This window comes from Nothobranchius furzeri, chromosome 5 (assembly GCF_043380555.1).
Source record: "Nothobranchius furzeri strain GRZ-AD chromosome 5, NfurGRZ-RIMD1, whole genome shotgun sequence".
Taxonomy (NCBI): Eukaryota; Metazoa; Chordata; class Actinopteri; order Cyprinodontiformes; family Nothobranchiidae; genus Nothobranchius; species Nothobranchius furzeri.
Window position 1 is genome coordinate 50,210,791 of NC_091745.1, and position 14,116 is coordinate 50,224,906.

The window sequence follows — 14,116 nt, forward strand, 5'->3', positions numbered from 1 at the left end:
TCTTCCAAAACATTTACAAGGGTGTGGTGGCCCTGCCTAGCTGTTCTGAGTCACTCAGACTCACAGATAGAGAACGTCTCATCACTGATGAAAGTGTAATCCTGTATATTAATTATGCAGCATTACTGATCAGGTGGAAATGTAGAAGAGGTGTCCTTTCAAATGTCCACGTTTGAGTGTCTGAGTCAGAAACAGAAGAGAACAAAAGCATCTGCAGATCTTTTATCCTTTTTTCCGTAAACATGTCAAACATCCATCGTCCCTCGATTCATCAGGATCAATCAGATCCTATAAAAGACAACAACAGTCTATCTCAGCTCACCCCTTTGACACACACAGCTGGTCCAAGATTAGATATTTTGTGTGCTTCCTCATCCCTTGTCATCGTTGCAGCTGCTGAACAGGTCTCCAAAAAGGGATCATGTATGTGCAAATGAATCCCCTGTTGAGTGCAGGTGAGAGCTACTCAGCAACAAGAGGGATGTACTCAATTAGATGTGCTGGACCCGTGCAACCTGCTGAGGATTTCTCAGCTGCCCAGCAGATGGCAACATGATGAACCATTAACAGTAAGAGTGCTGTTCTCTTTAAAAGCTGTCTGGATTCTTCCCATCCGCTGCTGGGTTTTAACCCTTCACAGGGCCAGCATCTATATTTAGACACTTCCACTCACTTCGTAAATGATGTCGGTGTGCCCTTTCACAAACTCTTAGAATTATGCAATTTCACTCAACCAATCATCAAAGATCGAGCTAGTCACAGTTTGCGCCATGGCACCATTCCACCAATCACTATTGAATCTGCAGAGCCAGAAAACTGCTCGGTGTTTTCTCATGTTTATGGTCAGATCTCTAAAACTAACAACGCTACATTTACGAAACTCTCACATCACAAGGTTGACTAGTTGTACTAAATAAGGATATTTGTATTGGAAATGCTCCAATGCGCCTTAAACAAGTAAAAGGAATGATGCATATTTTTAGGTAAAATCTGGTCAAATCAATATTTGCAATTTCAAACTAAGATTTCAATGGAAAATGTAGGAGCACAGTTATGGTGCCAGCCAATCCTGCCATCTATGGGGAGAAAAAGGTCTCAAAAGATCTGTCCATGTGTATCTAGATCGGTGTGTGTGTGTGTGTGTGTGTGTGTGTGTGTGTGTGTGTGTGTGTGTGTATGTGTGTGTGTGTGTGTGTGTGTGTGTGTGTTTGTGTGTGTGTGTGTGTGTGTGTGTGTGTGTGTGGATATAAGCAAGTGTAACTCTTGATTTGTAAATTGTGTATACATTTTTGTGTGTAACTTCAACTCCTACAAATTTAATAACTAAAAATCATTAAACACACACACACACACACACACGAACGCATGCACGCACGCACGCACGCACCCCCCCCCCCCCCACACACACACACACACACACACATCACTTAGTACACACGAACAAAACTACATTACACACAGACCAATTTACAAGTACAAAATTCTTTTTGAGACTCTTTTCTTCCCTGACTGATTTGGTGCATTTGCTGGGTGGAAGCTGGAAAATCTGAATTTCCTTTAGATTTAGTCTAAGTTTGTGTTGATGGGACAAATATGTTTTTCTGTTGAAAACTATAGTATCTCAGGATCCTGTAGTCATAAAAGATGGACCTACATTTAATTTATAAAGATCTAAAATGGTTTGTTTAGCCAATGTGTGTTTATGAGCCATGAAAACGTAAACGTCAGGTTATAAGAAATGACCATTAGATGGCAAAGTGGTTCCCTGACTGGAAAAAGCCGGCTTCATACCAAGAAGCACGAGAAGATGGCACAGCATCCTGGTGATCTTCTGAAGAAAGTTAAAGTTAAACCTGCACGATTTGCAGTCCGGTTATAATGAGACAGCTATTTTTTTAGACAGTTTCAGATGTTTTATTGGTCAAAATATGTTTTTTACTTGTAAACTGATCCCCCCCCCCCTCTCTCTCTCTCTCTCTCTCTCTGTGTGTGTGTGTGTGTGTGTGTGTTTGTGTGTGTGTGTGTGTGTGTGTGTGTGTGTGTGTGTGTGTGTGTGTGTGTGTAATGATTTGTATGTGAAGGATTCGAAGTTACGCACAAAAATTTAAACACAAGTTACAAATCAAGAGTTACATTTGCTTAGATCTATCTACACACACACACACACACACACACACACACACACACACACACACACACACACACACACACACACACACGCGCACACACACACACACACACACACACACACACACACACACACACACACACACACACACACACACACACACACACACACAGCTCTAGAAACGCACATCTAGATACACACGCAGATGTTTTGGTACTTTTTTCTCCCCATAGACAACATCTATATTTGATCACTTTGTTTTCTCCTACATCCTGTTCCCTGTATTTGTTAAAGAACGTACTTGTTGGTGACCCCTTCAGGACCCACATCGTAAAACCCCACACTGCAGAATCATCAGTGGTGTTTCTGACAAATCACCTTGCTTTATTTCATGAAGTCATCTGCTAACTTGCAAAATGTCATTTACACTGAAAACAAAACAAGCAAATACTTTTTTTCCTGTCTTTGAATGAGAGAACAGTTATTTCCGAGCTGTCCCAGAAGGCGTCGCGGGCTCCTTGCCCCGGATGACAACAAAAGGAACTTATCCTCCGGAGGAACACGGACGTGGGAGGTTAGAGGAGAAGCGCAGAGCAGGATGTGAGCAAGAACAGCAGCATGGCCAACTCCAGTTCTCCTGATGCGGCTGCAGCTGGAGCCCAGGCGCTGCAAGCGGAGGTGATGGAGAGTCCTCTGCAGGTGAGTTGGTTAAAGGTCTGGGCAGGTGGACAGGTGGCCCACCTGAGCTCCAGTTTAAAGGTTCTGTAATCAGGTGGAAACGCTTCAGAATGATCTGATCAGGGTTTGTTAAGTAGATTGTTATTAATGTTGGTTTATAGCTTAGGCGATATGTTCCTGTCATACATACTGTTTACTGTTGTTTGTATTGTGGTTAGAGTTAGTAGTGCTAGTACTAAACCCTGTTTAGTAGTGCTAGTACTAAACCCTGTTTACTGTTGTTTGTGTTGTGGTTAGAGTTAGTAGTGTCAGTACTAAATCCTGTTTACTGTTGTTTGTGTTATGCGTGGAGTTAGTAGTTGTAACGTGATGAAGGAGCTATTCCACCGAAGGATATTTACCCTCTCTACTCAGATGTCTCTGACACAGAACTAATCTGCATGAGACTGCCTCAAGGTCATGCATTTGCTTCTAAAACTGCTCCCTTTCCAGCTCAAGAGAAGAAAGAAGACAAACTATTTCTATTTTTAATAAAGCTAACCAAACAAAGTGTTAGTCCAATAATAAGATGTGAACCAATCTGTGAAATGACAATGTTATGATTAGAAAATTTTAATAAGTAATATGACGTTAATCTAGCTGCACTAGACATCCTGATCCACGTAATGTAAGCCACATGACACATTTTATCTTTCTCATCCAATCGGAACCTTCCTTTCTGAAGTGTGGCATAGTCTCTGTGGTGTTTATAAATCTGTCAAACTTTGATTCGACAGTAAATCAAAACATCCAGATTAATAAAACATTCTAAGAGAAGTATCGGACCGGCCACCTGGACTTCCTTTTAAAGTAAAGAACCAACAAGCTGGATAAAATCTGTTACACTTTACCAACCAAGCAACGGTTCCTTTCAGAATAAAAGCTGAACTCGCTGACCCTCAGGGTCCATCTTACACTGTCAACCAACCGTCGCTTTTTACCTGGAAACAATCCAAAGACTAGTCTGTCATACTGCTGACGCTGTTTCATCAGCTCCGGTACAGAAAGGGGGGTCAGAGGACCTGGCATTCTGGATCTGTACGGAGGTCTCATCCTAAGGGTATGTGTGGAGCGACAAAATGGCGTCTCACTCCGATCATAGCTTAAGAGCAAAACATCACTTCACACTCAGAGTTGCTTCTCCGGATACGAGAGTTCTGATGACAACATCACTCACACATACACCATTCATCTCACGTCTCATTCACACCAAGATCCATCCATCACTTAGAGTTTAGAGTTAGTCTTGTTTAAAATTGTCTTTGTCTTCGTCTTCGTCTTCGTCTTCCTCCGCTTATCCGGGTCCGGGTCGCGGGGGCAGCATCCCAACTAGGGAGCTCCAGGCCGTCCTCTCCCCGGCCTTGTCCACCAGCTCCTCCGGCAGGACCCCAAGGCGTTCCCGGACCAGATTGGAGATGTAACCTCTCCAACGTGTCCTGGGTCAACCCGGGGGCCTTCTGCCGGCAGGACATGCCCGAAACACCTCCCCGGGGAGGCGTCCAGGAGGCATCCTGGCCAGATGCCCAAACCACCTCAACTGGCTCCTTTCGATCCGGAGGAGCAGCGGTTCTACTCCTAGTCCCTCCCGAATGTCCGAGCTCCTCACCCTATCTCTAAGGCTGAGCCCGGCCACCCTACGGAGGAAACTCATTTCGGCCGCTTGTATCCGCGATCTCGTTCTTTCGGTCATTACCCAAAGCTCATGACCATAGGTGAGGATTGGGATGTAGATCGACCGGTAAATCGAGAGCCTGGCTTTCTGGCTCAGCTCCCTCTTCCCCACGACAGATCGGCTCAGCGTCCGCATCACTGCAGACGCCGAACCAATCCGCCTGTCGATCTCCCGATCCCTCCTACCCTCACTCGTGAACAAGACCCCGAGATACTTAAACTCCTCCACTTGAGGTAGGACCTCTCCCCCGACCCGGAGGTGGCAAGCCACCCTTTTCCGGTCGAGAACCATGGTCTCAGATTTGGAGGTGCTGATCCTCATCCCAGCCGCTTCACATTCGGCCGCGAACCTACCCAGCAAGAGCTGAAGGTCAGAGCTGGATGAAGCTAGGAGGACCACATCATCCGCAAAAAGCAGAGACGAGATTCTCCTGCCACCAAACTCGACACACTCCACACCACGGCTGCGTCTAGAAATTCTGTCCATAAAAGTGATGAACAGAACCGGTGACAAAGGGCAGCCCTGGCGGAGTCCAACCCTCACTGGGAACAGGTCCGACTTACTACCGGCTATGCGGACCAAACTCACGCTCCTCTGGTACAGGGACTGAATGGCCCTTAACAGAAAGCCACCCACCCCATACTCCTGGAGCGTCCCCCACAGGGTGCCCCTGGGGACACGGTCATAAGCCTTCTCCAAATCCACAAAGCACATGTGGATTGGTTGGGCAAACTCCCATGCCCCCTCCATCACCCTTGCAAGGGTATAGAGCTGGTCCACAGTTCCACGGCCAGGACGAAAACCACATTGCTCCTCCTCTATCTGAGATTCAACTATCGATCGGACCCTCCTCTCCAGTACCTTGGAGTAGACCTTTCCAGGGAGGCTGAGGAGTGTGATCCCCCTATAGTTGGAACACACCCTCAGGTCACCCTTCTTAAAGATGGGGACCACCACCCCAGTCTGCCACTCCCTAGGAACTGCCCCCGATGACCACGCAATGTTGTAGAGACGTGTCAACCATGACAGCCCTACAACATCCATAGCCTTGAGATACCCAGGACGAACCTCATCCGCCCCCGGGGCTCCGCCGCTGTGTAGTTGTTTGACTACCTCAGCAACTTCTGCCCCCGAGATCGGACAGTCCATCCCCAGGCCTCCCAGCTCTGGTTCCTCCTCGGAATGCGCATTGGTGGGATTGAGGAGCTCCTCAAAGTATTCCTTCCACCGTCCGACTATAGCCTCAGTTGACGTCAGCAGCTCCCCATCCCCACTGTAAACAGTGTGAGCGAGTTGCTGCCTTCCTCTCCTGAGGCGCCGGACAGTTTGCCAGAACCTCTTTGGAGCCGATCGATAGTCTTTCTCCATGGCCTCACCAAACTCCTCCCACGCCCGAGATTTTGCCTCGGCAACTGCCACTGCTGCACCCCGCTTGGCTATCCGGTACCTGTCTGCTGCCTCCGGAGACCCACAGACCAGCCACGCCCTGTAGGCCTCCTTCTTCAGCCTGACGACTCCCCGAACCTCTGGTGTCCACCAGCGGGTACGGGGGTTGCCACCACGACTGGCACCGGCCACCTTACGACCACAGCTAGCAACAGCCGCCTCGACAATCGCAGAGTGGAACAAGGCCCACTCGGACTCAATGTCCCCCACTGCTCTCGGGACGTGGTCAAAGCTCTGCCGGAGGTGGGAGTTGAAGACCGTCTTGACAGGTTCTTCTGCCAGGCGTTCCCAGCAGATCCTCACTATGCGTTTGGGTCTGCCAGGTCTACGCGGCATGTTCCCTTGCCATCTGATCCAACTCACCACCAGGTGGTGATCAGTTGACAGCTCCGCCCCTCTCTTCACTCGGGTGTCCAAAACATACGGCCGCAGGTCAGATGATACGACTACAAAATCTATCATCGACCTGTGACCTAGGCTGCCCTGGTACCAAGTGTACCGGTGGGCATCCTTATGTTCGAACATGGTGTTCGTTATGGCCAAACTGCGGCTTGCACAGAAGTCCAATAACAAAACACCGCTCGAGTTCAGATTAGGTGGGCCGTTCCTCCCAATCACACCCCTCCAGGTCAAGCTGTCATTGCCCACGTGAGCATTGAAGTCCCCCAGCAGGACAATGGAGTCCCCTGATGGAGCACTATCTAGCACTCGTCCCAGGGACTCCAAAAAGGGTGGGTACTCTGAACTGATATTTGGCCCATAAGCACAAACAACAGTCAGGACCCGTTCCCCGACCCGAAGGCGCAAGGAAGCTACCCTCTTGTCCCCCGGTGTAAACCCCAACACACAGGCAGAGAGTCTCGGGGCTAACAAAAAGCCAACCCCAGCCCTCCGCCTCTCACCCGGAGCAACTCCAGCAAAGTAGAGTGTCCAACCCCTCTCCAGGTCTCGGGTTCCAGAGCCAATGCAATGTGTCGAGGTGAGTCCGACTATATCTAGCCGGTACCGCTCAACCTCTGCCACAAGCTCCGGCTCCTTCCCCGCCAGCGAGGTGACGTTCCATGTCCCAAAAACTAGTTTTCTTGTCCGGGGATTGGACCGCCAAGGCTCCCGCCTTGGTCTGCCACCCGATTTGCATTGCACCGGACCCTTCATGTTCCTCCTGCGGGTGGTGGGTCCACAGTTGGACAAGCCCATGTATCCGGTTCGGGCTGGGCCCGGCCGGGCCCCATGGGCGAAAGCCCGGCCACCAGGCGCTCGCTCACGGGCCCCAACCCCAGGCCTGGCTCCAGGGTGGGACCCCGGTAACCCTCCGGGCCGGGTACTCCGACTCTTCGTTTTAACCGCCATGAAAGATCCTTCGAACCGTTCTTTGTCTCACCCTTCACCTAAGACCAATTTGTCATGGGAGACCCTACCAGGGGCACTAAGTGCCCCAGACAACATAGCTCCTAGGATCATTAGGGCACTCAAACTCCTCCACCACGATAAGGTGACGGTTTAAAATTGTTTAGAAATAAATCTTCTTAAACATTTTAAAGGTGACTCTGTCTTCTCTTGTCTCTACGAAGTGGTTACATAATCCCTGCAATAAAAAGTTCCAATCTTCTAGTTAAAATTACCCAAAGGTCCATAAGATTGATTTCATATTTCCTATGGAATCTCACATCTTATGGTTCAGTAAATAGATGTAAATTAAATCATTACATAGTGATAGTACTAAACCCTGTTTACTGTTGTTTGTGTTGTGGTTAGAGTTAGTAGTGTCAGTACTAAACCACGTTTACTGTTTTTTGTGTTATTCTGCTGGTAAAATACAAACTTTAATGTATCTTGATGCATCCACGTAACTACTCTCATTAACACAAAGCCAGGCTGAACCATGTGTTCTGCTTGAATGCAGCACTCAAGTTTTATTTATTTTTTTATTATGACCTTTATTCTGGATAAAATATGTTTCAATTTGTGTGTGTGTGTGTGTGTGTGTGTGTGTGCTCCAGCTCCAGTCTCTTTATTTAGTGGTTCATGTCATGTTTAGTTTACATATTTAAACCACAACTTGTTACATCCTTATTTTTGTTGTTGTTGTTTTGCTGAGATGTCCCTGCATGACTCAACTGCTCGATGCACCAAAATCAGGGGGGTATTTCAGAAAGCGAGATTTTCTCAAAACCAGGCTTTCTGTTGAGATTCCCGGTGTAACCGCCTCTAAATGGGTGAACGTGGCTAACCTGAAGCCCCTCCCAGTCACCATGGTAACACATGATGGAGAACAAACGGGCTCCGTGTTAGCTAGCAGCTAGGCTAACTGACGCGTGAATGTGATTGCACGAGGCACGTGACATCACTTTTTTTCTTGTGGGTGGCTGGGAGCTACGAGGTGGTGAATTAGCTCCACCTCTGGCCCACAGCGGTAGCAGCAGCTGCAGCTTTGTTCTTGATGTCTAAATTATTTATAAATGTGGAGTTTAAATTTTTAAACATGAGCTCTAACTGGATTTACATCTTTGTTGTATTTAATCTTCATTTGCAGCCAGGAGCGTTATCCACTGATATTGCCCTGATGTCAGTAAATAAATACTTTATTGGTGTGACTATATATTTACTCTGGTCACGTGTGGCACACCTGGTGTGTAATATGAGAGCAGCAGGTTTACAGCATTAACTTTAGGGTCATGTGATCCCCATGAATCTTACAACTCACAGCTGCTCAGCAAAAACAAAGCCCTCCAGTCTCTAAACATCCAGACTCTGGAGCAGAACATGAAAACGACACATAAATGATGAAAAGTTTAACAAAAAAAGTGGAGAAAAAAAGAGCTAACGCGGACTTTTGGCATTGCCATGGAAACATGTCAACTCTGAGTGTTCTAACTAAATAGATGCAGCTACACAGCTTTATCCAAACAGCTCATGGTCTCTGTTTTTGTTCTGATATCGCTGTAGTCCTCGTAGGCATGAACGAATTATTGCTCCGTCTGGATGAAGAACGATGCTCTGTCCTTTCCTTCCATTATCATTTATCTGGCATTAGTTAACAGGGTCTGCCTATGGACGCACATGAGCCTAGCCTGCCGATCCTCGCTAGGATTAGAGAGGATTGAATCGTTTGTGGATCTGGCAAAACCGGGAGGGGAGGGGAGCGCTGTGTCAAGCAGGGATTTATCAGGAGATCCCCGATGTTCTAGACTCGCTTTGTGGGACACCCCCCAGGTTTTTCCAGAAAAATCTGATTTGGTCTAATCCTGATTTATCTAGGTGTGTAATTAACGGAATGTTTTTTAGTGATGGGGTTGAAACTGTGAAGATCTGTTACTGCTAATGTAAAATGAGCGCTGACTTAATTTGTGATGAGTCTGTGTTTCCCTCTCTCCTCTCACCCCAGCATGGACCTTGGGTTTCAGCATCCACTTTGGTCTAACGTGGCTGTGGTTGAAAGGCGTTTGGACGTAGAGCTTTAGGCATAACTTACTGTAATCAGTCCTTTGCTAAACTGATATTGCACAGATTGCTGAGTTTGTGTGTTTAATCATTAAAGAAGTTTCAGACAGACTGTGATTAAGAGTGTGTTGCAGCTCCTTGTGAGGTTCAGGAGACCAAACATCCGCTGGTTTTTTCTGTCCTCTGAAACACGATAAATGTCCTGCTGTCCCCTGTCCTCCTACTCTTCAGCAGACACACGTTCTCTTCATGCGAGTGGTCCTCAGTGTGACAGAGTAGCTATGGGGACCAAACGAGGAGGGATGAGTGGTGTGAGTAATGGCTCCTGGGTGGGTTGTGGGAGAATAGATGTACTGTACATGCCCTAATTGTCCCAGCAACCCACCACCCAGAGAACGTCACCAACACACAATGAGGCTCTTTCTGGCCCTTCTGCAGTTCTAGAAGGTGCTGCTTTTAGCAGTAGCGTTTTGTCTTCCATGTCTGAGGACATGTGGTAATGTGTGCATCACTGCAGCAGACATCCTAATCCGGATGCATTTAAACTTACATGTCTAAGATGCAGCATGCATTTCTTCAGGATTGACACATTTCTGCCCCCAGAGAGAATTGTGTATTTAGAGTATCCCTTTGTAGCTCTGAAACATTTAATATTTGAAGAACAGCTGATGCTGTTTATCCTTCTGGCTACAGATTTCCTTGTTATTAGCTGAGTGTCTTGATTTTGATCAAAGCGGTACTTAGTAAAAGTGCAGCTTTGAGTGAAATGTTGGCAGGGTCTCACAGAGACAATACAATTTGGGCCCACAGAGGCTGGTTCTCATTACTGAAACTCACCGAAAGGCCTGCAGTCAGGATTTGTCCCGCATGTTTTCTGATAAGAACCAAACTGATAAAGCGTGGAAAGCTTCGTCATACTGCCGTGTCCTCGTTCCCCTTTGTCTGTCCTGATTGGACATCGTCTGTCCTCGCTGGCTCAGAGAGATCAGTGCATTCTGAAGAGAGAGAGAGAGAGAGAGAGAGAGAGAGAGAGAGAGAGAGAGAGAGAGAGAGAGAGAGAGAGAGAGAGAGAGAGGAGAGAATTGTCTCTATTGTGATTGGACACAAAGAGTTGTGTTGTCTCCTGTCTGTGGGTCCATCTGGTTACAGGATCAGTGCTGTCCGTTCCCTCCCCAACTTTATACAGCTTCACATTCAGAAGCTAAGTGGAATCCTGGTGGTGTGAGCACGGAGGTTTAGCCAGTGTCTCAATGTCGTTAAGAAGCCCAGAGTTTCCACCTGTCCCCTCTCACCTGCTGGTCTGTCTGTGACGCTGTTGGAGGAGGACGTGCTGCTCCAGCGGCGTCAGGTCTTTACTCCATGGTGATTAAATGTGTTGATCACGATTCAGGCAAGTTGAAGAGACTCCTGGTGAAGTAGGACCTGCAGCCTCCCGTGGCTCTGTGGTTTTTTTACAATGCTCTCAATAATTCTGATTTCTGTCAGATTTAACTAAGCAGCTTTCAGGTTCCCCTGCTGTTCCCCAACAGAATGACTCTAAAAGAGTATCAGTGATATATTAGACCTATTTAGGATCTCATCTCGTCTTATCTCGTTTTCTTCTGCCTATCTGGGTCCGGATCCTGGGGCAGCATTTCAGAACGCCCTCTCCCCGGCCTTTTCCACCAGCTCCTCCAGTAGGACCCCCAGGCGTTCCTGGGCCAGATCGGAGATGTACTTCTCCACCATGTCCTAGTCGACCAGGGAGCCTCCTGCCGGCAGGACATGCCTGAAACACCTGCCTGGGGAAGTGTCAAGGAGGCATCCTAACAAAATGTCCAAACCACCTCAACTGACTCCTCTCGATATGGAGGAGCAGCGGCTCTACTCAGAGTCTCTATGTCTGAGCTCCTCATCCTATCCCTAAGGCTGAGCCCAGCCACCCAACGGAGAAAACTCATTTTGGCCGCTTATATCTGCCATCTTGTTCTTTCGGTTGTTACCCAAAGCTCGTGACCAGAGGTAAAGACTGGGCGGCAGATTGACTGGTAAATGGAGATCCTTGTGCTTTCCAGTTCAGCTCCTTCTTCTCCACAACAGACCAGTTCAGCATCCACATCACTGCAGACGCCGCCCCAATCCGCCTGTCGATCTCCAGCTCCCTCCTTCTCTCGCTCGTGAACAAGAACCCGAGATACTTGAACTCATCCACTTGAGGCAGGACCTGTCTCCCAAACCTAAAGTTGGTAAGCCGTCCTTTTCCGGTGGAGAAGCATGGTCTCAGACTTTGAGGTGCTGATCCTCATCCTAGTTGCTTCACACTCGGCTGCAAACCTCCCCAGCAAGAGCTGTAGGTCAGAGCCTGATGAAGCTAGGAGGATCACATCATCTGCATAAAGCAGAGATGAGATTCTCCTGCCACCAAACTCCACACCCTCAACACCACCGCTGCACCTAGAAATCCTGTCCATAGACATTATGAACAGGAATGGTGACAATGGGCAGCCCTGGCGGAGTCCAACCCTCACTGGGAACATGTCCGACTTACTGCTGGCTTTGCAGACAAAACTCACTCCTCTGGTAAGAGGACTGAAGGGCCCTTAGCAAAAGACCATCCACCCCATACTCCTGGAGTGCCCCCCACAGGGTGCCTCTGAGGATACGGTCATAAGCCTTCTCCAAATCCACAAAATACACGTGGATTGGTTGGGCAAACTCCCATGACCCCTCCATCACCCTAGCAAGAGTAAAGAGTTGGTCCACAGATCCTCGGCCAGGACGATAGCCACATTGCTTCTCCTCTATCTGAGGTTCAATTATCGACCAGAACCTCCTCCAGTACCTTGGAGTAGGCCTTTCCCGGAGGCTGAGGAATGTGATCCCCTTGTAGTTGGAACACACCCTCTGGTCCCCTTTTTTAAAAAATTGGGACCACCATCCCGGTCTCCCACTCCATAGGAACAGCCCCTGATGACCACACAATGTTGCAGAGACGTGTCAACCAAGACAGTCCTACAACATCCAAAGCCTTGAGATACCCAGGTCGGATCTCTTCCACCCCAGGGTGTCCGCCACTGCATAGCTGTTTGACTACCTCAGCGACTTCTGCCCCAGAGATTGGACAGAGCATCCCCATGTCTCCCATTTCTGGTTCCTCCTCAGAATGTGTGCAGGTGGGATTGAGAAGCTCCTCAAAGTATTCCTTCCACTGCCTGACTATAGCCCCAGTTGACGTCAACAGCTCCCCATCACCACTGTAAACAGTGTGAAAAAGTTGCTGCCTTCCTCTCCTGAGGCACCGCATGGTTTGCTAGAACCTTTTTGGAGCCGATCATAGTCTTTCTCCATGGCCTTGCCAAACTCCTCCCACGCCCAAGATTTTGCCGTGGAAACTGCCATTGCTGTGCCCTCTTTGGTACCTGTCTGCTACCTCTTGAGACCCACTGACCAGCCACGCACTGTAGGCCTCCTTCTTCAGCATGACAGCTCCCCTAACATCTGGTGTCCACCAGCGGGTACGGGGGTTACTGCCACGACTGGCACCGGCCATCTTGCGACCACATCTAGCAACAGCCGCCTCAACAATTGCAGAGCGGAACAAGACCCATTCAGACTCAATGTCCCCCACTGTTCTCAGGACATGGTCAAAGCTCTGCCGGAGGTGGGAGTTGAAGACCATCTGGACAGGTTTATCTGCCAGGCATTCCCAGCAGACCCTCACAATACATTTGGGCCTACCAGGTCTGCGCAGCAGCTTTCCCTGCCATCTGATCCAGCTCTCCACCAGGTGATGATCAGTTGACAGCTCCGCTCCTGTCTTTACTCGAGTGTCCAAAACATATAGTCTCAGGTCAGATGATACAACTACAAAGTCAACCATGGACCCGTAACCTAGGCTGCCCTGGCACCAGGTATACTGATGGGCGTCCTTATGTTTGAACATGGTGTTTGTTAGGATCATTTCAGAAAATTAATGCTCTTTCTACTTAATTATAACACCCAATATAGGACAAAATGTTCTTTCAAAAGAAACGATTTCTGACTTTAATCCTAGAAAAGAAAAACCTAAATCTTGATTTTTATCTCAGATTAGTGACTTCTTTCTCAGAATTCGGATGATAAAACAACTTTTTCACGTGTTCTTTCATCGATATTTCTCAGAAATGATAAATTACCTTTTTTCAAAGGTTTCCATAATGGTTCCCTAACCCCTGGAACACACCAGATGCAGAAGCGAGACGAAGCGCCGTGGTCTGACGAGCACTTCTGATCGGCGCCCTGGTTAACCTACGCTCTCGGTAATTCAGCTGTGAAGCGCCATGAAGGCTCGCTCTGACGCAGTGATCATTTCGGCGTTAGCTGTGTCAATTCTGGCAGGAAGTCAAACCAAAGCAGAAGAGGAAGGCCAGTAAATCTAACAAAATAAAAGAAACATTTCAAAATAAAACACGGCAATTGATAAATGTGATAATTTTTGTGTATCTGGACAGACTAGAGAGATGAAAATGAACAAACACACACAGACAAATAGAAGTTTTTTTTCCACTTTACTCTTTTGCTTTATGATGATAAATTGATGTTAAATTCAGCTTAAAGAGAAACTGGGAGGAAGCTTTGGTTCATTTTAGGTTACAGGAGACCTTGTTTCCTATCTGCTCCTCCAGAGACAGCATGGACATGAGGGTCACATGGTGAGGGTCACACAGGACAGGTTAGTAGTTAGCTGGTTAGTT

General features: G+C 47.8%; 1 protein-coding gene across 1 annotated transcript in view; it reads left to right on the top strand.

Moving 5' to 3' along the window:
- The first annotated feature begins 2,658 nt into the window (after window positions 1–2,658).
- The window catches only part of LOC107395490 (NIPA-like protein 2), a 46,772-nt gene continuing 35,314 nt past the window's right edge, over window positions 2,659–14,116 (top strand). The window contains exon 1 of the mRNA XM_054740493.2: window positions 2,659–2,827. Coding sequence (XP_054596468.1) covers window positions 2,747–2,827 — 81 coding nt within the window. The 5' untranslated portion in view covers window positions 2,659–2,746. The remainder of the gene's footprint in view (window positions 2,828–14,116) is intronic.